General features: G+C 34.6%; 1 protein-coding gene across 10 annotated transcripts in view; it reads left to right on the plus strand.

Moving 5' to 3' along the window:
• Window positions 1–26,360, plus strand: part of LOC122521129 (disks large 1 tumor suppressor protein) — a 380,822-nt gene that overhangs the window by 314,203 nt on the left and 40,259 nt on the right. For 8 of the 10 annotated variants that reach the window (XM_043641597.1, XM_043641592.1, XM_043641596.1 and 5 more), the window contains 2 exons: window positions 1,172–1,325; window positions 3,517–3,652. In XM_043641597.1, the coding sequence (XP_043497532.1) occupies window positions 1,172–1,325; window positions 3,517–3,652 (290 nt within the window). The remainder of the gene's footprint in view (window positions 1–1,171; window positions 1,326–3,516; window positions 3,653–26,360) is intronic. The other 2 variants (XM_043641593.1, XM_043641602.1) reach the window with 1 other exon arrangement.

Consider the following 26,360-nt stretch of genomic DNA (forward strand, 5'->3'; position numbering starts at 1 on the left):
ATTTCCTATCACCAGCGCTACCATCATCTCCCATTTTGCCTCGGTAGATGCGAATTTCTCGTCATTTCGAAACTTCCTATTACGATCTTTCGCATCAACGCTCCAGCTTCCTCTTTTCTTTCTCCTTTATTTTCTTTTTTCTCCTTTTCATTTACGTTTCTCACTTCCGAATCATGGAAGAAAGAAAATGTGGCGATTAAAACGAATATGGGGTTCCTTATTGTCTTGATTTATGACCATGAGAACAATTTTTAAACTCATTCTAGATAAATTTTTATTCTAATTTCTTTCAAATTCCAGTAAACGCAATAAATAAATAAATATATATAGTTTATTGTAATATACGGGACCCACTTCAGAAATAAACAGGGTTAAGTACAAAAAACAATAAAAAATTCAAAAATTCATTGTTTGTGTCCCTTATCCATTTTTGAAGTAAGTGTCACATATTATAAAACACCTTGTATATTTATAGTAAGAACATTAATCGTTAGATATCTACTATCGTATATACTATATACATATATATATAACTTTCTTTACAAACTATGAATTACTTCGTACGTTATTGAAATATCCTCAGAATCTTAATTAACCTTAAGTACTTACTTACTCAATCGACGTTCTGTGCTCTTCTCATCTAACGAAAAAGCTGGCAAAAGCTGTCTATATGTATATGTATATGTTTTGATATACTTTGCGAATACCTATATATAATATATAAGAGAGGATGTCCAAAGTGTTAGATTCTGAAGTTGATTTAACTTTGCGCATGATTACGTGCCACTAAGCTTGTTTCGTGTCCGTGGAAAGTTCGTCAGATGTTCGAGACAGTGTTACCAAAAGTTTCAAACCCCCATAGCTTTTTCCTATGTCGCACTACAATCGCTCTTCTGTAATTAGCTCGACCCGTCTCACTTTCAAGACCGCTCGAGTAAGGAAGAAAAGATAGAGAAGTGATCATTCGTTCTTTTTCTTTTTTCTTTTCACTCAATATCATTCCATCAAGATTAGCTTTCGTTTCAATTAAAAGAACATTTTTTTTCTTTTTTCATCAATCCTTTCTTTTCCCGTTATTTTTACTTTCACGATTCAGTACTCGAATGAGATTTCCTATAATCTGTAAGATTAAACAAAGAGATATCTCTAAGGATTATTCTATTGGTTTCAGCAGGGCGACAAGAATCTTGAGAACGTGACGCACGAGGAAGCTGTGGCTACTTTGAAGGCAACCCAGGACCGTGTTGTTCTCTTGGTGGCTAAACCTGAAGGCACCATACCTCCACCACCACCAGCTTCAGATCGTTCAGTTTCACCACAACCACGTAAGTGTTGCAGTTCATTTCTTTGCAGAATTAAGTACGAAGAGATAAGTGTCTATACGGTTATAATATAATATATCATATATTATTTTCTTTCTTTTAATTGTATTCACAAAATTCTTACGTATCAGTACAATCAAAACACAATATTCCTTCAAAACGCAATTATTAATTATCAAAAATTTGTCAATACAATCTAAACAAAACAAAATTAAGTCAATTTGCACCCAAGCACGGAATATTTCGCATAAGAAACATTAGTTTTTCTATTTGTGAGAACTAAACTTAAGTAGTGTTATGATTAAAATGGGTTAATAATATTACTGATTATTATTAATTCTTGTCCTCGTATTTTAAGATACTGAGAAAAGTAAAAGAAAAAAAAAGAAAAATATAAAAAGGCTAATAAAAATTCTTTTCCACTTGGAGATAAAAATATTTTTATCTCATGATACCGTTTACCATATTCAACATAAACATTTAAAGAAGTTCACTTCTTTTCTTTCTCTATTTCTCGAACAAAAGTAAAGTAAAGAAAAGAAAAGAAAAGAAAAATAAGAAAAATAGACTGCGACGAGAACAGTGTTGAAATTTGAAATGAAAAGCATGTTGATTTTATGGATAAACAGGTAAAAGAAGAAAAACAAAACAAAAAAAGAACAAAAAGAAGAACAAGAAGAAAAAAGGGAAAAACAGGGAGAAAAAACGTTAGTAAAAGAATATAGGATGGAAGAAAATGTTAGAAATGAATTTTTGATCTTAGGATCTTTCCAAGATAAGAATTTTCCTTCTATCTTGAGTCCGTGATCGGACGTAAACGTAACTTATTCATCGTCTTCATAAAGCAGCCTCTACTCGTAAACTCTCGTCTTGAGTCATCTCGAGACGAGAATGCGTACCTTAGGCTCCTCCTACCGGTCCTTAGTTCAGGACTCGTGACAGAAAGGGTGAGGCGATGTAAGAGGAAGAGTAAGACGTCGGAGGAGACGGCAAAGAAACAGAGAGAGAGAGAGAGAGAGAGAGAGAGAGAAACTTCTTCTTGAGTGTGGGTTTATCGTGGCTGAATTCAAATTGCTCCTTTAAAACAACGACGTGGAAGTATCAAGACAGTAGAGGAGGAGGAAGAAGAAGAGAAGGAGGTGGTGGTGAAGCATAAGGGGTGGTGGTAGTGGCGGTGGGGGGCGGCAGAAGAAGAAGAAGAAGGAGAATAGGGTGGGGAGGATCGGTGCTCTCGCCTTCCAGCAAGATTATCCGAATATTTGCCTTAATCTTTGTAGAAATGGCCGGAGGACGTGCTAAATTTCATGGATAGAGAAAATGAGCAGGGATGGGGTGGAGGATGAGGATGGGATGGGGTGGGGGAGGGCGATGCTTGGTGGAGAGGGTGATGAGAGGAGGTTGAGCAAGTCGTTTGCCTCTCGTCTCGTTTTGCGAGACTGTAGAACGAAAATTTTATCGTCGATGCTGCCGCTTTTTGATGGTTCGATGCTTTCTCTTTCTTGCTCTATCTCTCTCTCTCTCTCTCTTATTTCTCTTTCACGAGAGCGAACAGCAAACGCGCGTCGAACTTTTTATTATTCCTTTCTTCAGCATGGCGAAACGTTGTAGCTTTCGGTGTGCGTTTTCTCGTATATCGCGAATAAAAATAGAGGGGTCAGGGGACGGGGGACGGGGGGAGTATAACAAAGCTTCAGTTGATGTCTTCCGAGTGGCTCGTTTCTGTCGGCTCTTAATCGCATACCGTCGCGATTTCTCTCTTTCTCTCTTCCTCTCTTACTTTTTAATTTCTCTTTATGACAAGTTTTATGGCCGATAGAACACTCGATAAAATCACTCCGATCTTTTTATTCGGATTTGACCTGCTTACAGGTTTGCTGCCGCTGTTGCTGCAGTTGATATGCATGTCTTTGATAGAGATATATTTACAAATGTCAAATAAAAGCTTTTATGATTGGTCCCTTTTTTATTTTTTTTTTTTTATTTTGTGATAGTCAACTCATATGATCCGATTAAAGTTTAATCTGGGGAATATAAAAATAATATATTTTTTTTTATTATTTATGTAAGATATAGTGTGAATAAACAATAATTAGATAGACGTGTACCTGTCAATGTACGTTTATATCATATTATGTGATTCTGTTAAGTTTGATTAATTTTAATATCTACCGATCTGTCTGTTTTATTTTGACAGGTAAACAAAATGGAGCAGTGTCGGCGTTGGAGAATAATTCTACGCTACCGTATTCCCAAGAATCTCGTCATGCGTCGTCTCTCGCGCTTCACGGCGTCGCGACGCCTCGTGCCGTTTCACAGGAAGACGTATCTAGGTGAGAGTTCACTTTGAAATTCATATTTATTAATTTTTTTTTTTTTGAAACCATCCAAGCATAATATATAATATCATGTTTTCATAACGTACATATTTATCATGAAATTTAATAGAAAGAAACAAATGGCTTCTTTTTTTTATTTATCCTGTTCATTGACACGATCGAATTTTAATGGACAACAGTTTAGCTCGGTCATTACTCGTTCGTTTATAACGTTTCTCGTAAATAGTCGAGTTATTTCGTTGCTCATCTCTTTCTCATTCTCTGTTAAATAATGTCAGCATTTGTAAGTGTGTGTTAGTTCATGCGAGTAAAGATAGGATTGGGTTAGTTTGTGGTTATTGTGAAGTAAAACTTATTATGCAAAGACAAAGGTAAATCATAGAAAGGACAATACTATCGAGAATGTTAAAACCCAACCGTGCATGTCTTCTATGAGTGAGTAGAAACAGTTTCGAAAAGGTCGACGTTTGATCAGGACAAATCCTATACGAATATTCCCTTTTCCAGAGATAGTAGAATGGAAGTAGAATGTGTGTCGAGAGTTGTAGAAGAGTTAATTTCGAATGTATCGAGGAACTTATCGAGTCGGTTTGCTCGACAAGCTGAGGGAATCGATGAGAGAACGCGTTATGTAATGTACGGAAGGTAGGTGTACAACCATCCCATTGGCTCGTTCTATTGACCCAACTGGTCGATGTTGACCTCCTGTAGTAGTAGATATCCTCTCTATAGAAAGATAGACGGGTTCACGAATGAGAGTATCGTACCCACTCCTACGTCCGAGTACCTTTCGTGATTTCTACTTCGTTATATCGTAATCGGAAAGAAGTATTCACGGAGTTTAGAAATCCCACTGTTCCATCGATTAGATATTTCATGACTCGGAAAATGAAACGACGTTGTTGTCTAGGTGGTTCTATTTTAAAGACAACGCGATGTAACATCTGAGAGAATTAGCACCTGCTCTGTTCTGCTCTGCTCTGCTCTGTTCTGTTCCTTCTTCCTCGGAAGATTCACGGACCACAGATAATGAAATATTCTATTCATAGCGATTCTTAATAGCAAGTTCCCCCGAAACTGCGAATAGTCGAAAGTGCGATTAATCCTTGGTTCCTTCCTTCCTTTCTTCCTTCCTTCCTTCCTTACTTACTTACTTACTTACTTACTTACTTACTTACTTACTTACTCACTCTTTCCCCACCTTCATCCAGTCGCGTTCAGTAGCAACTATCTACGTCGCTCGTACCTCTTCAAAATCCTTAAAGTTTTGCGACCTTATCCTCCCTTTTAGCTTAAGCTTTTCAAAGATTCCACCTTAGCCGGAAGGGATTTGGCGAGTTGTACAACGAGAGGGAAACGAGAAAGAGGAAAGTTACAGACGTAGAAAATGCTTTGAAAGTGGATGGGTAGCCGACTGAAGGTTTAAAGAGAAGAAAACTACGAGTTATTACGGTACTCGAGCATCAACCTAAATGCACGCAAAAAACTTTAATTTCTTCCCCTCGTAAATTAGCCGGAACCATTATTCCCGTCACTGTAATTTACTCTTATACCATCTTCGAACCGTCTCCCCGTCCCCCTTTTTTCTTTTCCCCTTTCCCCCGCCTAAACCCATCCACGCACACCACTTTCCATTCCTTTTCTTTTTCTTCTCCATTCTTCTTTTGCTCTCTTTCGGTTGTAGATATGCGCGAGTAGCCGGTGAAAAGTTTAAAGGAAAATTAGGGTAATTATTTAGTAGTCCTTTTCGTGGAATCTTCCACGGATCCTCTGAGACATCCTTAAAATAGCCTTAGGATAGCCTTTGGATGTTCCTTCCTCTTTACTTCACGTAAATGTCCTCGTGAAACTCGTAAACTCTCGAGTGATTGCTGGCTCAGGTCCTTTCACACACAAACTTTCAAGGAATTAATAAAGTTTCACCGTCGTTGGGGCTACCACGATTTCTGTTACACGTTTTAAATCACTAGCAGCGTTTAAGACTTTCAATCGGATTTTTTTTCAAGTGAAAACTTCTTTAGAATCGTTGTGATTTGAAACTCGATGAAACGACATTAAAAAGAGACAAATATATATATCTTAACATACGTAATGTTGTATATGTAGTATAAAATGTAAACACATTCGTCTCATTTTCATGAAGTTTAGTTTTCTATAGGTTTCACTTCTACCGCGTGTGAACTGCACGCATGTATTTTTTTCCTTTTTTTTTTCTTTCTTTTTATTGAGAACAAATAAGTAATTTAACGTAAACACAAAAACTAACAACGAGATTTGCATATATGGCTGAGATGTTTATCGGGTCTATTTTTGTCGACATTTTTATTTATTATTTGAAATAAATGATCATTATTTATAATAAAATATCGATACGTAATATTAGTCAGCATTACATCTGTTAATATAAAATCTCTCAATATATATATGGAATAAATGTTAAATATTGATAATAAAATATGTACATCTAATAATGTAACCTGTCAATAATTTTCATCTAAATTTTGCATAAACCAACAACAAAATGCGATCCGACATTTAATAATTTATACCGAACCAAATATTCATATAAATTCCATCGTTTATTTTACAAAATACATATTATTATAAATGAATAAAAATAATCTACCGTAATAAATAGCGAGCATTCGGTTATTTGTCATTCTTACAATTTGTACGATAATATCGTATATTCTCGTTATTTTAGTTTTAATTTAGTTATATCACGACTCGATTGATATGCACTCCGTTAAACAACTCGACACGTCGTTAAATTCGCACGGAAAAGTCTCCTCCCCTTCGTAACTCTTAACGGATTTATCGGGAATAGTAAAAATTGTACCGATTGCTTATTATACGACACGAAACTGTCGGATCTTAATGGCTTGCAGTTACGGAGCTCAGGTGTATTCTAAATTTATGAGTGGGGTTAATAGCTCAGACTACGCCTCGAATCCTTCACTGATATTACGAAGGATTAGAAAACCGTAATGCTCGATGATTAAACACAAGTTTATTTCAAAATAAAAAATTTACTTTGACACGCGATATCTGTATAAATAGAAGAACAAATTTTTCTCTCTCTCTCTCTCTCTCTCTTCTTTCTTATGAGAATTTTTTTATATTTTTTTTCTTTTTTTTTATTTAAAGAGGATATCGAATTTTTCAACACTTTTTCCATTAATTATTTGAAGATCATACACAATGGAATTCATTAATACGAGACCATTCTGTTATACATATTTCGAATAATAATATTAAATAAATATTTTCAAATATTTCATATAAAGTATATAGATAAATTTATATACAAAATACATACAAACATTTCATTGTTAATACGTTAAATGCTATGGTGAGTATTACATACTTTTTAATTTATATATTTTAAATAATAATTCAATATAATATCTAACGTATAATAAAAAAAATGCGCGTTGGCTTTAGGATTAAGTCACATAAAATTATTATGCCATTCAGCGTGCCATTAAACTATATGCGTATGTTAGAGATTATTACACGAGTATAATTAATTATCCTTTTTTCTTACAAAATATATATGTTACAAAAAGTACTACCAAATTCTTTGAAGAAACAAAAATATATAAAAGCGGAAGTACGTATTGTTCAGTTTACACAGGATATATACCGTGTGTAAACATACGTATACATAGAAACATATACGTATGAATCGTTTTAGGGAATACACATGTTTAATACATATATATGCTTGTGTTTATATCTATATTCCTATATACATTAGTCGGATGCGGGCCAGGGTCAGAGCTTACTCAGGTCACGAGCGTGATACTACCACTACCACAACTTTGACATTGCTTACTGCAGTTTAGTTCTCGACGCTTTCGCTTACGTAATTTAACAGTATCGTATAGAATCTACAGTTTCCTCGTTTTCCCTTCTAAAGATAATGTTGAATTTTCAGCTTGTGCCCAACCCTCTCTCGCACGTATTTCGAATTTATCTCGTTACCGTCATAAAACTTTTCTCGCTTTTTCCCTCTGTTCTATTCTCTTTAAATTGTTCCATGTAGTACGCGCCGTAGGTATATACGTATATATATATACCGTTCGTTTATCTTCATTTTTTGTTTTTTTTTTTCTATTTTTTTTTTTTCATAGAATTTTCCTACAATTTTTCGAAGAGAAAGAGAGTACAACGTGGGAAAATACTTTTTTTTCTTTTTTTTTTTTCGATGCTCATATTTTCTACTTTTCTTTTTTTATATATTTTTATATAATTTCTCTTTTTTTTTTTTCTTTTTTTATGCACATACTTTTCGCTAGGTAAAATAACTATAACGAGGAAAGTCTGATTTAACTTATTAGAGTAATAAAGATAAGAGGACAACGTTAATTTTTTTTTATTTTTCATTAGAATTTCGACGTTTATTTTTGTTCAAAAATTATCTTCTCATACATTTTTCTAAATTTTCATCTTTTCTTTCTCCTAGATGAATTAATTGTATTAAAGTACGAGCACGGGGTAAACATTGTTCCGGTGATGAAAATAAGAATAGTGTGACACTAATTTGGAGACCCTTCATCCGGTTCATTGTAATCTGCCCTCGTATGAAGCAAGACTAATTTAATTTCTCTCTCTCTCTCTCTCTCTCTCTCTCTTTCTCTCCCTATCTCTCTCACTATTTTTTTCACCCTCTTCTATCTGTCTATCCGCTCAGAGATGTCTGTTGCGCGATGAGAGAGGAAACCCACAGGAATAGTCGACTGACACAAACAATTGCCAGACTGCTCGTATAATTCGATAAGAAAATGCATAAAAATATTCATCCATTAAAATACGAAATATTTCACGAAAGTAACCAACAAATATTGTTCCTTTAATATCTTTTATTTTATCAATAATTAAAACAGATCTAAATAATAGAAAATTTTTATTGATAAAATAAAAATTAGTAAAAAATTAGTAGTAATTTGATATTTATTAATGATGATATTTATATTAATTTGATAATTATTATAATTTGATATTTATGATATTATTTATTGATATTTATTATATTACATAATAAAAATAATTGTCTCGATTTATAACGATTGAAAATATCGATTCAAAAAGGAAACACCTGTTATTACGAGACATTTAAAGCCAATTTCCAGGTTTTAAGCAGAATAAAAAAGAAAAAGAAAAAGAGAAGATAAAAATGAACATCCAAAGAAGTAGTAGTTTCGCATCGAAGAATAATAGCTTATTCCGGCCATGAAATGATCCTGTATTATACAGACGAGTTGAACGAAGTCGAGATTTTCCGGACAATTCACGAATAGAAAAGAACCGTGTGCATTTTTATCCTCTTTCATTTTCCTCCTAGACAGCAGGACACCCGGCAGAGTTAGTTCGTTCCATTGTTCCCAGGACTTTCCTCCAGCGAGAGGTTTCACTCCCTCGCACAGCCTCTCCTCTCCTCTCCTCTCCTCTCCTGACTTCCCGTAGCCCTCCCCTCTCCTCTTTACTCTACCGTCTCTACCTCTTTCATTTTCAGGGCCAGGAGAAATTAAATTTGTTCCAACATCCGGCTAAAAATACGAGGTCCGCTAGGAGGATGTTGTAAAATGGCGACATGGTTTTGAGAACGAACGAAGAAAACGAATAAGGGAACGGGGGTTGGAGGGGTGAATAAGTATAAAAGGGTTCTAGGTTTTCCTATGGGATTAGAATTTTGTTGCATCAACGTGAACGTTTACACCGACACAACTAAATTCAGTTTCTGCGTTGTTGTTTGTGACTATGTCGGTGTGTGTATCTGTACGTAAGAGTTTGTGTGTTGCAAAGTTGCATTTGGGGCACGTATTATTAAGCGGCCGAACGAGACCAACCGATATTACCCTCGAATCGTTTTCTCCCTTGAACTATAAGTTTATGATCGGCCATAAGGGATTCAAGATCGGCTAGTACCCCGTTTGATATTAAATGTGTACTATAAATAGGTACGATATTATACGAGTAATTCGTGCTTCTTTTAAACTAGAAAAAGAAAAAGAAAAAGAGAGAGAGAGGAAGAGGATATAACCAGTAAAAGAATCATTCCGTTTATGGATTTTTATTCAGGATCGACGAAAATAATCGAAATTCTCCTAACATAGAATTTTCCATGGAAGCTATTCGCATGGTTTGTTTCATTTAAGGTATACGAGATCAATTTTCCCAAGCTCTTTGTATAATGTACCCATTCGCCTAGCTAGAAATTGCGATCTACATGGAATAAGAGAGAGAAGGAGAGAGAGAGAGAGAGAGAGAAGGATGGAAAGAGGGAATGGGGGAAGAGGACAAGATCTTAGACATTGTTGCATAGGAAACGATGAGACGCGTATTGTTACCGATCGTAATATACAACGGGGTCCTTAAATAATTCACCTCGAACAAGCTTCCTTCCCTATATATATACCTTACTCCTTATCTCTGATTATAGTAACGTGATTTTCTCTTGACGTATGACAATAGGTAAAATCTATCGAGAAGTTCATCGTCAAATTTCTACGAGTTTAATATTTTATCCTCGATGTATCCAATCCTAATTGAATCCTCCCCGCCCCTCCCCCTTCCCTCCCATCCCATTAAAATGTTCACCAGGTGCATGTTTTCATCGATAAGATAAAAAGTCAATAACAATATGAAGTATAGATACTAAATTATCAAGAATGAAAATCTACGAAATTTATTTGCCGAGCTCATTGTAGTTAATGTCATGTAGGAAGATAAAAAAAGTATTATATTAGAATATGTCCAATGATTCAAACGACGAACAAAGTCAATTAAATAATATTTCATTTCACGTTTAGGTTAGCATCCTAATCGAATCCTTGGAACATCTTAATTCCGTTCTCGTTTTCATTGATAAGAAGAGTCAAGAGCGTTACCGAAATTATCAGGGTGGAGAATCTTTGGAAAATGATTTGCTGAGTCATTAGTTAAAATCCCGAACTGTGGAGGAATAGGATATTGCATCTCGAATCTTAACCAATAAAATTCCCTTAGCGCGTAGAATTTAGTTCTATTAAAAGGGGAAGGGGAAAGAGAGAGAGAGAGAGGGATAGAGAAATGGTTCGGTGGAAGAAGAATATATTGCTAGGTCAGCCATTCTGCCACGGGCGTCGTGACGCCAACGTCGTCGGCGTGTGAAAGGGTATCCAGCAAGCGACCACACGACGTCGTTCGAAGAAGCCGATGGCTTTACTGCTGATGCTGGTGATGCTGTTGGTGACGGTACCGTCGTTTAGTTCCGTTTTGCAAGCGACAGATTTAGAGTATAACCTATGTCAGCTTCTCTCCTAAATGAAAATAGCTGATTTAGCAGAATATTAGGAAAACGATGGTGGTGGTGGATCGTTACTAGACATTGTTAGAAATTTTCAAAGATGATATTATCGTTTTAACATCCCCCCCACCCGCCTAAAAGTATTATAATATATTATCAAAGTGAATTGATGTCCCCCTATTCACACCAACCCCTCCCCCCTTTTATTTTTATTTTTTTTATTTGGAATTAGAAATGAATTCGCTCATCTATAATATTATATATATATTTGTCTAACGGATTTGATCGATGAACAATCCGAATTAAAATGAAGGATAGAATAATATTTATGTAGATGTCGTATGCTTAGAGTTTTTCTACGATAGATGTATTAAGAGAGAAAGGTTAAGTGGGGGGATAGGGTATAGGTAGTAGTTGGTCGTACCTAAGGCGTGACATTGCCGTTAGTTTAGTAGTCTCTTGCAAACCGTCCGGATAGCAACACGAGTCACTTTGAAATGTCTTAGCGAGGTCTAAATAAAAAAAAAGGTAGTCGTACTTGCGAATTTTCGCATATTATTATTATTATTATTAAAGATTGTATTTCTCCTTATAAATAATATTCGTGATATATTTGAACGAGATGTTTAGAAAGATCGAAGATAAGATAAGATCGTCGTCCTCGTTTATGATCTAGTTCGATTATAATAAAATCGAGATAATCTAGCATCTTTGGATCTTTGGATATAAATTGTGACAAAGCGTTTAACGTGATCGGAACTGGTGCTCGTCGATATCATCCGTGGTGCATCGAGATCAAGATTTATCGTTGCTCTCCATAAAGGTGTGCTGCAGGCAACCCAAGTGTTGTCTCATACGAAATATTGATCTCGATGATGCCAGGAGTGGGGGAAGGCTCGAAGGAAGATACGTGTTCACAAACGGATATACTATATACAGAAGTGTTGTAGAGAGATGTGTGTAAGTACATATCTATAGTTTCTGCTGTATGTGTGATTATTCCTATGTAAACCCATGTGTACAGATATATATGTCGATCGTGTTCGGAAATGAGTTAAAGGGAAAGAAGAGTACCGTTTCGATTCGAATCCCTCGTAAACAAGTTTCTTGCGTATCCTATGAAGAATTTCACGGTCCATGTTATTATTCTAGTTTTTTAAACTTATTTTTTGTTATTTTCTTCTTTTAAACTCTCGTTAATATCTCACGTTACTTTACAAACGAACAAATCGATAGAAATAACAGAAGGAAAAAGAACTCTATTTATTTAATCAGTATCTATTAATTCGTTTGATTGAATTTTAATTGTAATTTGTTCAATTTTCAATTGGTTGTTAATAGTTATCATATGTCGCATCGGTATTGTATTAATGTTTTATTAGTAATATTGATTCGGTAAATAATAACGATAAATAAAAAACGAAAGAAAACAATTAAATAGATAATTATTTTATCGTGGAATAAAAATATACAGTCGCGAGCGTATTGATTTGCTCGAAAAGTGCAAAGCCTTCCTTGAAAATACATTGAAAAAAAAAAAGAAAAAAAGAAAAAAAAGAAAACTATCGAATTCCGTTAGTTAAAATAAACAAAAGCGTTCGTATTCAACTCTTACATAAACTTTTCTTTTCCCTCTTATTTTTTTTTGTTTTTGATTCGCAAAGATAGAGCAACTTCGTATCTTGCATATTTCATGCGAAAGAACACAAAAGCTGTAAGTAAGTAGGTTGGTAGGATCGATTTAGAGTTCGAGACAAGACTTGTGGTATTCTTTGGATAAAATAAAATCTATCTTCTATATATATATATATACACTTACCTTTATATGCATAAAATAAAGTAAGGGAAAAAATAGGAAGCATATATCTATCGATTTGATCTTCTTCATTCGATTTGGTTTTATCCATAGACCGAATTTATATCAAAGAGAGATTGGAAGAGCAAGCGTAAAGATGAATTTGATTTATCGTCTTACCAGTAGAGTTTGCGTTCGACTCACTGATTTACAGCTTCTAAATACGAGCACATCGTATCTTTCTATACTTGTGTATGTGTGTACATGTATATATATATGTATATATTTATGTATTTATATGTTGATGAAATATAGAGGTAGAGGAAAGTATTAAATTTCTTGCGAGTGTAACGCGCTTACTTTTACGGTGCGTTGAATTCGCGTGGATACTCTCTCATCGTGCCGACAAGGGGTCAAAGTTCGTGCGTTAACGTGCTACGTACTGACGTCCACTTTATTAACCGTTGAAAGTTATATCGGGATCGTGATATAGGATAGAAATAGACAAAAAACAAAAATAAGAAAGAGATGGTACGATCCTTCGGCGGAAACTCACGAGTTCTTAGAATAATCGCGTGGTAATCAGTTTTCTAAGATGTTTCATTCATTAGAATTCGCTAAGGAAAAAACTTCGACGAAGTTATAAATCGAAACGCATTCATTTCATACCTTTTTTTTTTATGGTAATAGTCAGAGATTTTTCTGATGAAGGATAAACCGCAAGATAGTAGATGAAAACGTCATCGTTTATCTTTGTTTCATTGTACCGACCAGAATTTCTCGTCACGAATCGATAACGCGAACGATTTAATCTACCGACCGAAAGAAAAAAAAATAAATGTTTCTGACTAAACTAACATCCTTCGACATGTGATATCCTTAAAGTAACTTCCCTTTAACTAACGAATCGAGTCCGTCGTAAAATTCTGTTTTAACGCGAAAAGATAGATACGAATAACAAAATTAGAAAACAAAAAAGAAAGAGAGGGAGAGAGAGAGAAAAAAATAAACGAAGACAAATAGAATCCTTGATGGAGTGGAATGCAACGTGTCGTCAAAAACGAAACTAAATAAATAAAGAAGAGAGAAGAAAAAAAAACAGAAAAGAAAATTAAAGAAGAAATAAGATAGAACGGTTGAAAGAAGAGAGTTAGCGAGAGAGAAAGAGAGAGAGAAAGAAATAACATAAAGAAAGCGAGAAGAATGAACTCGAAGATCCAATTAACTTAACCCGCGTTGCACGTTCTTGCCTTTTCAACCATTTCGAAAAGAATCCTTTCGTCCATCGAAGTCGTTCGTGACGAAAAAAGATAAAAACACTCTTCATCCCTCCCCCTTCCGCCCTTCCTCCCCTCCCACCATCCCTCGCCAAAAAAAAGTCTATTTTACGACTCGTTCCTCGTGAAAATGTCGTTTAATCGTTTTCCTCGCGCGATAAGAGTTTAATCAGAGGTTAATAAACCACCGAGACAAGAAATAGTTTTCTTTTCTTCCTTTACGACACCTACCGCCGCCACGGGGTAGAATTTTATTTCAGTTACCTTTCATTTTTCCTCTTCCCTATCTTCTTTCTCCTATTCTTTCTTTATTTATTTGTTTTTATTTTGTTTTTTTTCTTTCCCCCGTTTTCTTTTCTTCTTTCACCGGCATTCGTTCGGTCCGACGAACAGGACGTACTTGCAATTAAATCATCAACCGAGGCGTGCATTAATCCTGAGCTTTTTCACACCAACGTTTGAACCTCTCGTACCTTAGATTCATTTTATTTCTCCTCGCAATATTTTCAAAAGATATTTCAAAAATGTCTTCACGTGTCGTATAATCCTAACGTGGTTTTTTATGCGAATTAAAAATATTCGGAAATTCTTTTCTTTTTTTCTTCTTCTTCTTCTTATTATTAATTTACACCAAACTTATTTGGTAATATAATATAACCCGATGAAATGATATTAATCTTTAAAACGAATTGTCATTTTACAATTGAATAATATTTATCTGTAAATAAAATCAAAATTAAAAGGTAACAATATAGAATTATTAGTTTGAAATGTAAAATCTGTCGTTGTGGGTATCTTTCAGTTGTAAGAAATATTTTCTTTCCTTTCTTTTCACATAAGTACCATAAATAATCTTTTACAGTATCTTTTATACTATTGCATTACAATTTACATGTTCATCTTTCTTCTTCTTCCGATCATATTCTGTTTCATCCTTGAATATATATATACATATTATTACACTTAACGTCTTTTCAAATTGTGATATCTCTTATTACAGTGAGTATCATAAACAGTTAACATAATAAAAAATCAATGTATCTCGACAAACCGAGATCACTTCTCTCCCTTTATACGATATTTCTTACAACGATACTTTATTTTATAATGAACGTACATTATGTTTTCTAACAAAAGTAAAAGTATAGCAGATAAAACTTAGTAATAACAAATGATCTCGCCTGCCGTCTTCTTCTTACATTTACTTCGTTACATTTTCCCCGTAGTTCGTTTTAAAACGAACGAGACGATCCAATATCGAACACCGTAAAGTTTTTCTTTTAAGATCTTATCTCGCTTCATCATAGTTTATTCGTTAAAATAAAATAAGGAAAATTGTGTGACTAACTCACGATCATCTTTTCGTCATCCTTGTATCATATTTCTACCGTAATTTCTATAGTAAGATCAACTACTATCAACTGCTATATCTCTTTCCCTACCTTCCTCCCCCCCCCACCCCCGCACCCATACCCTTTCCGTACGTTTCCCTTTCCTGTTTGTAAAGCTCACTAAACGACATTAGGCGAGTTTCCCGTCCGTTCCTTGAATTCAAGGAACGAGGATTAAACTGACAAGAAATCCTTCCTCCTATCATGCTAGATCTACCGATTCACTGAACTTTCTTGCATTTGCTTACGAAATCCTAGCAGATGACATCAAGTATCTCACTACCATGGCGGACCCCGTAATGTTCGTTCGTTCGTTCGTTCGTACATTCGTTTGTTAAACGAGTTTCTCGTGCGTCGAGGCGATGAAAATAATGACGTTTATTTCATTATCGTTTCCTTCATGAATTAAAGATCACTAAGTTAGTTTGTTTAAATCAAGTTAGAACACGCTTGTTATTATTCCGCGAAATATGCTAATTACAATTGCTCGACTAAAACTTTATTCCTCAATTTGAGATCTTATTTTCTATTTATGATAATTGATCCGATCCGATATTCTTGAACTTTTTCTTTAATTTATTTTACAAGTTGATTTAATATACATCAATTATTTGTATATTCATCGAGTTAGAATTACGTTTGTTTCGTATTCTTTAAAATCATGCTAATTGTATTCTCCCCTTTCTACAAAATCTTAATTTTCGATTCGAATCTCGTTATATTATGCATTTTTGAGGTTATACTTCTTTTGGCGCGTTTGGGAAAATGTGATGGGAGCGACACCATGAAGTTTGTCGGTATTTACGAAGCGCGGCAAAACGATTTCAAATTTACGGCATGAAGTTGTCTTCTTCTTCCTCTTTTTTTTTTCTCAAGCGGGTCACCCATCCAAGTACTAATCGTACTCAGCGCTGCTTGACTTAAATGATCGAGCGGGAACCAATGCTATCACCGCGCCATGGCTGTTGACGCGTGAAGTAATTCGATATATCTCTCTTATATTTAGTGTGGACTGATATCTATATTTTGATATTTTCTTTTTCTTTTTTTTATTCTTTCTTATATGTATATATATAATTATTATTATTTTTTTTTTGAAGTTATTTTTGAGGTTATTGAGGTTATATTCGTTTTGGTACGGCAAAGAAGTATAACTTCTTACGTGCGTACATAAGTACACACACCAATTTTTTTAATCGATCGATCGCATTTTAACTTTTCCATTCGTCTGATAACATTTTTTTAAATAATTAATTTGTATGAAATAATTGTTTCGTCAAGGACGATTACAAAGTGGTTATCGCATTACTTCGAAAAAGTTCGCTTATTTTATTTCCAAATAAAAATCTCAAGGACGATTCGCTTATTTTTAGTAAACTTTCTCGTCGCCAAATTTTCCAAACGGGGGAATCCAGAATTAGGATAACGAATCCTCTCAACGCGTCCAGACGAGAGTCTTCCACTTACGGTCGAATTCACTGCGAATCAGGATCTCTTCCTCCTTCTCTTCCTCCTCCTCTCAACAAGAGAGTTCATTCTGTTGTTCTCCCTTGGAGACGTTGTTTGTCGGAACTAGTTCGAGTTTACTGCGAAATTTCTGTCCATCGGAAGACTAAAAGAGAAAGAAAGTGAGAAAGATAGGAAAAGAAAGAAAGAAAAAAAGTAAAAAAAAAAAGGAAAAGGAAAAGGAATAGTAAAGGGAAGATGCATGGATAGAAAATAGCGTGATATTAACGTAGGGATTCTTTAGTATCTTAAGATTTATCACGAGGGTCAGAAGAGGCTAATGTTCCATAAAAGATGTCTTACCGAGGATATGAAATTCTCTTTAAATAGTTATTCCCATTATTTTTTCTAAGATAATGCATCGTAAATTTTTAGAACAGAATTTTAAAGAATTTTTTAAAAAGTGATCTATTATTTATATTCAGGTAGATATATTTAAATATTTTTCATATTTTTGATATTTGAAAGTAATAATTCATATGTAATATAAGTGATCAGTATTAAATTGATCAATAAATAAATTATCAGTACGTATACAATTAAATATATATATAAATGCTGTATTTATAATCATGCATTTATTATATTATGAATATTGTGTGTATGTGTGTGTGAGAGACTATGTATAATATTATATTTAAAATACTAAAATATTTTGCTATCATAAATATTTACAAATTATTATTAACACTCAAAAAAATATTTTTTTTATTATTTTAAAAATTTATTTTACATTTCTTTTAGGATATATATATTGATTAAATAAAAAGAAATGTTTATAAGAAAGAGAAAAAATAGGAATCACCGTCGGAAAAATGAGTTCTCGAGTACATTACAATGGCGAATGAATTCCAATTGAAAATACCTACGTACGTGCGAATGAAAATTTTTGAGAAAGCCTGACACGAATACGCGAAAATATTGTAGGTCGATCGGTATAAGTAAAATATTGACTCACTGCTTTACTGATTCATCGGCATCATACTGCGGCAGAAATACAGCGACCGTGAGGGTTAGCTAAAATTGATTGCTCATTAACGTATATAACGCGTTCAACATAGTGTAGTTCGTTTATCAATACAGTAGTAAACGTCGGAAGGGAATTTATGCGACGATCTCGATTACACGAGGATCGGATTTTATCGATGGATCATTTCATGTAACATTCATTTACGTTCACTTATAATTCTCCTTGAAATATTTAATCACGATTCATCAAAGATTAATCTCTCAATCGTCATCCCGTTTTAACCGTGATTTTCCTTTCGCATATAATCGCAGCTAAATTAATTTCGCTACAAAATTAATTTATTTATATTTTGAAAAGATAATATTTTTAATTAAAAATATTCTTTGTGCTTTTCATTTCACATATATTATATATATAATTAAATTATTCGATATGACAAAATATGTCATTGTAAAGAGAAAAAGTTAATTATTTATACACGAACAAAAATTGATTCCTTTATTACATGCCTAATGATCATTCGGACGGGACAGGAGGGGGGAGTTCAAGTGCAGGGTTCGGTGAAATCGAGTGAATGAAATATATCCCGAATTAAATTCCATTTATGAAAAACAACGTGAGACACACGAGGTAAGAGGAATTCTCCCACGCATAGTCGTACATCGTGAGAAACGTAAAAAGGAAGAAAGAGAAAGGGACAGATAGATAGAAAAGAAAAAAAATAAGAATAAGAAAGAAAGAAAGAAAGAAACAGAGAAAGAGAGAGAGAAAGAAACAGATAAAGAAAAATAAAAGGACTAAGCGCAAAGTCAATGGCGTGAGGCAGCCAGCCCTATGTAAGTACGTGTCTTCATTACTCGATTGAAAAGTACGCGAAGGAATGTTTATCGTGTTATATACATTTCGTAGTTGATTCTCATTTGAGCGTCTTCATGGAGACTCGATTTCCTGTCGCTCCTCCATCATTGATATCACACGTGCTCGCTTGCAGGCAAGCAAGCAAGCAAGCGTACACATACTCGCATATAAAATATTACATATACAAAAGTCTTACTTACCATAGATGGTAAAACGATGAAATAAAAAATAATAAAGGAGAGAGAGAGAGAGAAAGAGAGAAACTCGCGTATTTTCATGTCACGACAGTCTCTCGATACCGTTATCGTAACGGAGGAAATAACAACCAGAAGGTTTCCGATCTTCAGAACTCACACATTTATTTTCTAATAATTACCGACAACTACCGTTAACCATAATCCAACGATATACTCATCTAATTCTAAGAAAAATATTTAATTGTAAGATTTCATTCAGAGATTCAATGAAACATTTCTATTCAATATTTTTCATCTACTTCCTACGCCTATGCATTTATATACGACTACGACTACGACGACGACGACTTCCATTCAATCACGTTCATATTCATTGAACGAGAACCCGCCCAATAAATCTTTCGCATTAAACTCTACCCCCCACTCGTTATCTCTCTCTCTCTCTCTCTCTTTTCCCATGGGGGTAGGAAAACCACATTCGATAAATTCAAAATCAGCTTTACCACATTTGATACTTTTCACTTGTTCGTAAATCCACTCTACCACTTATCATCCAACATAATCAAAAACTACTTAACGAATGAAATTCGAACCGAACTAAAGGTTAAAACCGTTTATTAATTATTTCACTCTTATCGATCGACTAAATTATATTGCAAAAAATTAACTAACTTATCCGAGTACACCGTACGTAACTGAATAACTAATGCGAGTGACTAGCAAATACGCGTAAATTCACGGGATAGATAATTACTGGGAAAAGTCTTGAAATAAAATAACAGGGGACTGTTACACCATCGAAGATAGAGTCTTGAAACACTTAATAACGAACAATTAAAAGTCTCGTATGGAAACTAGGCGTAAGATAGGGGCGTAGATCTACGCATTTTGCATTTGTAATTACAACACACACACATACACATACATACATATTTCTTCTTTTTTATCCCCACTCCTCGTGCTTCTTTCTCGTTCACAGAGTCGAGTCATAGTCTAAGACGTGAGTCAGAGGACGTTAGGGAGAGACGGTGGGTGGGGTTGGGAGGAGGTGGCTGGTAGGGAGGAAAGACGTTACATGCCGGAAAGGAATGGTATCTCTCTCTCTCTCTCTCTTTTTTATCTTTCTTTCTTTAACTTCAACACTTTTCACGATTCGTTCCACCTTCAAGACGTCTCGAGTCCTCCTCGTGCATTCCGTTTCTGTCGATCGCGTATTTTCCACGGGTTTTCAAAGTCTCTCGCGTACTTCAAACCGATTTCAACGAACAGATAACGAGTAGAAAACGATTCACATTTTTACCATTTTTACCCAGAGAACAGGACCGCCCCTTATCTTCTTCGTCGATAATCTTCGAACGAAAGAAATGATAGAATTTTTTCTTGGAAACTTTGTTTTACCTATGGAAAATATTGACGATATAGTTTATTTGGTTAATTGATTGATAATTTTTTTCAAATTTGTGATATTGATTTAAGTGCAACAGTGATTAGAAAGAAAAAAAATCACGCGGATTTGAGAAAACGTGAGTAATCGAGTGATATTTAAAATTTCTATTGAATGTTGGTGTAAGTGTTGTAACGATGGTTTCAATCATTTTTTCAAAGAACACGTATTTAACAGGTATCGAACAATTGTTGTTTTATTTAAATTTTATATCGAGAGAGAGAGATATTGTACTTTAAAGTGAAAATTAATTACAACGTTATATATACATGTATGTATATATAATATGTATTCGTAAAAACGTGAATCGAATTTAATAGCTTGTTTTTTATAGAAAGTATCGAAAATAAAGGGAAACTTTTTGAAGGAAAAAATGAAATTTGTTGAAATATAAAAAAAGAAAAAAACCGAAGCAAAAGAGAGAAAAATGAAAATGTAAAGCGTGTATATGGATGTGTATGTAATATAAATGATATGTGTAATATAATGTGCATATGAATCACCAGTTCGACGCGAGTAACTCTCGATCGTACACCACTGTTCTTTAATAAACTACCCTCGTGGAGTATGTTATTGCGGTAAAAAGAGGAGAAGTGTGGTGAGGGTATCGAGGCACGAAAAGTTTCCTGTACCACGTGGAATGAATCACCAGTTCGACGCGTGTTACCGGAAAAACAGAAGCGCGTTTAATCCGTCGCAAAACAGGGGAATGGATATGTTTGAACGTGTTCATGTTTTTGTTGGTGCTGTTGTTGTTGTATTGCAGTTGCGTTGTTGCACTTGTGTTTTAGTTGTTGTCCTCGTCGTCGTAGTCATCGTTGTCGTTGTTGTCGTCGTCGTCGCCGGGGTGCGCGCGTTGAATGGCCAAAAAAAACCGGGTGGTTAACGAGCGAGGAAAAGGGTGCGCTGCGGTTTTTTATTCTTTTTTCTATTTTTTTTTTCTCTTTTTATTTTTCCGTGCTTTCCACCATCCGAGACCCGGTACACCTGACACGAGTCGTTCGATATTCGAATTTGCATTTTGGGCTTCCAGCCAGCGAGCTTCTATAAACGTACGCCGTTTCCCGTTGATTCTTTCATTCTCATTCGTCTCGTCGAACAAATTCGTTAGGGAGAAAAATATTATTTATTTATTTATTTATTTATTTCTTTATTTATTTATTTATCTATTTTCGTATTCCCCATTTAGTTCGCGAAATTTTTCGTTCGTCTCTTCTACCGCAAACGTTTATAAAAATAATAATATCTCGACGTTTAATTGGATAATAAACACATTAGATATTATATATTTCAACAATTTGATGTAATCGATTTTTAATTTTATCCAATTTAAATGTTATTGCATTTTAATTTTAATTGTAAATATTATTTTATTTATTTATAGCCTTTCAGTTAAGAAAAAAAAAAACGAAAAAGAGAAGAAAATATATAATTTTTGTTAAAGACCGATCATTCGATATCGGTTATGTTATATATATATAAAAAAAAAGGGATAAATAAATTGATTGAAGTGTTTTAACAAGTGCGTTAGAGTATCTTATCGTGAACCACCCCCGTCTATATCGTTTCTTTCTAGAAAATCGCTTTTCCATGTTAGAAAATTCCCCTTAGCATCACGTTTTTCTCATTGGCCGTTTCACGTTGAAAGCCATCGTCGAATAGTAGTGAGTGACCGTTCTCGTAGGGGGGAAACGTTTTCCCATTACTCTTGCTTTCTCTACGACGAAAAGAAATTCTTTTCTTTTATTTTTCTCTCTTCTTCTTCTTCTTCTTTCCTTTATCGGTCGAAGATCTAAATCCCTTTTCTTTTCTTTTTTTTCCCCTTTCTTCTTTTTTGTTCTTTTTCGAATCTCTTCTTTCATTATCTCGAAATTCGTAGTCGACACAATTATATCCAATCCTTCTATCCCAATTCTAACGATCTAAGAATAGGAATCTTCTCCTAGGCGTTCGGTCAGTGCCAACTTGACAAATAAGATACAATCGAATAAATAGACACCGTGCGAGAATTATATAAGAAACTTTACGAGGTATATAGATACGTGTTGCAATTAATGTAAGATCGATTAGAAGGATAATTCCTATATAAAATATAATCGATTTTATCTTCTTAATCATTTCCGTCCTATAACATAATATATAGTAAATACATTGTTATTAATATTATTCAATCGCAAAACCGGAAGTTAGTTTGTTGATGGAAAATTGATAAACATGCGATCACTTAATAAGAATAATAATTATATTCTTATAATATAATAATAATAATATAATATAATATAATAATAATATAATATATATTAATAATATATATATTAATAATAATAATATATATATATAATAATATAATAATATAATAATATATATAATATGAATATAAGATTTCAATGAAAAGAAATTTGGAAATTTTTACCTCTCGACTATGATATATTTTTAAAATAATCATTTAATTACTTTAATATTATATTATATATTTATATTCCTAAAGTAAACGTTAATAATTTCACGTAAAAGAAATTTAGATAAAAAAGATTGCTATTCTCTAAGGTGTTACCACCGTAGGTTCTCTCATTGTAGAAAAGTAGTATCGTTCTTCGATATTTCTCTTTAAAAAAATAGATATCTTTTTTTTTTCTTTTTTATTTTCATTTTCTTATACACCTATCTATATATCTCTGTTCGTGTTTACTCTTTTCCCCCCTCCCCGTACATTTATAACTCCATCGGAATATTTCTCGGTCACATTTATCTATTTTTCGTGCATCCTATCGCGAAGCCCTCGATATTTCGCGGTTTCTATGGATGATATGGATATTCGTGTGAATTATGTTTCTCTACGTTTATAACGTGCATACGTACGTACGTACATATGTTCTCTCATACCTATACAGATACAAACGTGTATACTTCTCTACATTCTGTTCCTAAATACATACATACATACATACGTACACTTTAACATATGTATGTAAAAAAAGAATAAGAAAATATATAAAAGAAAGATTACGCAAATGGAAAAAGGACTCGCAATCGGTTGACCCGCTTTTCAAGTATACCTATACACACACACACGTACACACCGAGCGGGCGCACACATCGATACACGCGAAGCATCCTTGGCAACGGAACCAAAACTTTTTACCGGGAGAATGAGAAAGACAGAAAGAAAAAGAGAAAAAGAGAGAGAGAGAGAACTTTGGCGCTGTGCAAGCGGGTAGGGAAGCGAGTTCTCTCGGATGAAGGTCAAGGTCGGGTGGAGGTGGAACAAGTAGAAGGAGTAGCAAAAGGAGTAGGAGGAGGAAGGTGCGCGGGATGGTAGCGGTGGTGGTGGTTGGGGTGGAAGGGGGTGGGAGTGGGGGAGGGAGAGGGTAGTCGAAAGATCTCATTTTTAGGGGCGTGCACCGTTCTGTGGAAGCTGAATCGATTTTAGTTCGAGCTACGTTTCGTGACGTAGTTCTCTCTCTCTCTCTTTCACATGATCATATAATTTAGTTCTTTGATAGTAATCATCATCATCATCATCATCGTCATCATCATCATCATCATCATCATCATCATCATCGTCGTCGTCGTCGTCGTCGTCGTCGTCGTTGAGAGAAAAGTACACGGAGAGAGAAACGAGGGAATTCATGATAAAGCTCGACTATTGGAAGGTCCATTTATTTTGGAATGTTTAACTGTTCCTCCCTTCCTCTCTATCTCTCTCTTTCTCTCTTTCAGTCACTCTCTTTTACTCTCTTTTACTATCCCTCTAGGTCGCACTGGGACTATCCGGCAAAAGTGTCGTTTCTGTTTAATTCGTCGCTCGCTCGATTAGTTCCTATCCTATTATCTCTCTGAGAGAAGCAAAATACAACAGCCGAGCGATCAATGTGGGGAAGGGAGGGGCTGGCTGTAGGGTTGACGGGGACGGGGTTTCATCGCATTCGTTACCCAGGGAAATTAGTTTGATATTTTTCCAAATCCCGCTACGTTTTCCCTACTTTTTATCGTGACCCAAACACATCGATTTTATCAACCCCCCTAACCACCCTCCCTGGCTGCCATAGTCCCCTTCCTCCTCCTCCTTTCTCTTTCCCTCGTGCAATATTTTCACTCTTAATAAATCGTTGACGGTTGTTTTTTTTTTTTTTTTTTTTATCACGAGTCCTAGTTTCAGTTTTGCTTTGTGTTTCATTGCATTTTGTTTTGATTTGTTTTGATTTGTTTTATTGGAACTCTTTCGAACGTATCCGAAAGATTATCCTGAGTTACGTCAAAAGCAATTCGAAAAAGTTATGTAACGAAATTCTCAAATTTATTACCCGATAGATTTGTTGTCGTTTATTTTTCTACTTTTTTATTTTTCTTTGTTTATTTGTTTGTTCTCCGTTCGTTTGTTCGTTCGTTCGTTCGTTCGTATTCTCCTTTGGGAACACGCTGTGCTTGCACGCACGCACGTGCTGCAAGCACTTAACTTTTAACGATTCGTTTTGATACGTACAATTTGTTCTGGTAAAATATTTTCTAAATATGATGATATCGTAATCCTGAATAATTACCAATGCTTTTAACGTTCCTATTTAGCGTATACGTTCATTAAAGGCTAACCAGGAGCATGAGGGAGGATAAAAGGGGGCGAGGGATGAGGGTGGGGGCAGTAAGAGAGGAAAAGGTGGATAGAGTATTGAAAGAATAATTCATTTATATCCTATCCACTAGAAATTGCGTGAATGTTATCGTTTGGAATTAGTAAATTCGGTGGAAGTAAAATTGGGTTCGCAATACGCGAACTTTGTGCGTTTGCTCGTCGATGCGTTTTTTCAAGCATACTCTTATTTTTCTCAATTTCACTTTTTCTCTCTCTCTCTCTCTCGTTTTTCTATTGATGCGTTATCGGACTAATTGTCAGTATTACAATTATTTCCAGACTTAGAAAAATACATTTTTCTATTTTTAATTATTTTGTATTTATTCGATTGGTAATTTTCAACATTTTCGAACAACATGCACGAATATTTGAACTCGGCATTTGTAATAATACCAGTATTGCATCAGAGTTAGATGAAAATATTTTCTCATTAAAACTATAAGAGAGAATTAGAAATTTAGAAGATCCTAGACAATTCCTAGGTTAACGGCTGAGCTTCAAAATTGTTGGTATTTATAAATGTTAGTATTTGGTCTATTGTTAGAGTGTATTCTAGTTTGGGCAATAACCGTATTTTCAAAATTTAAAATAGACGGTACTAGATTAGCTTAACGTGTCGGCTAGAAAATATACAAATAGACAAACAATAGAGATAAGAAACACATTGTTGTGATACGTCGTTGTTTGGAAGGTATAGGTATTATAATACTTACTTAATAAATGACAGTTGATTAATAATAATTAACAAATGATATTTCGTAATATGTATTAAAAAATATATAAGACAAAAAAGAAAAAGAAAAAGAAGAAGAAGAAAAGGAAGAACAAAAAAAAGAATAAAAAAATCGTAAATAATAACTACCTCGTTAAATTGAAACTCTTATCTTCGTGGTTGTGTAGGAATAACGATTTCTGGTATTGTATTCGAGAAGAAAGAGAGAGAGAGAGAGATATGAAGAGTTTTGTAGTGGGGAGTTGAAACGAGATATTCCGTACATAGGACACGAAGGTACGCGTTGTTCAGGAGCACGTTATTACCGTTAACGACGGACGAAAACAACAGCGCTCGTAATCGTGGCCGTATGCAACGGAGTTACCCCCGTTGCATAGGACCGTGTCGTTACGTACGCTTCATAAAACGAACCTCGTGAGTCCTCGTTAATACCAAATACCACCGACTGTTAGTTTCAATAGCGTGTTACGCTAGGATCGGCTAGGATCGACCAAAAGGATTCGCATTGGTTGCTGCTGCTGCTGCCACGAGTCTCATCCTCATTTTCCGCTTACCTTCTCTCTGTCTCTGTCTCTCTTTCTCAAATGCTCTTTCTCTCCTCTCATCTTTT

Source organism: Polistes fuscatus, unplaced genomic scaffold (genome assembly GCF_010416935.1).
Source record: "Polistes fuscatus isolate 324 unplaced genomic scaffold, CU_Pfus_HIC Scaffold4, whole genome shotgun sequence".
NCBI classification, from domain to species: domain Eukaryota; kingdom Metazoa; phylum Arthropoda; class Insecta; order Hymenoptera; family Vespidae; genus Polistes; species Polistes fuscatus.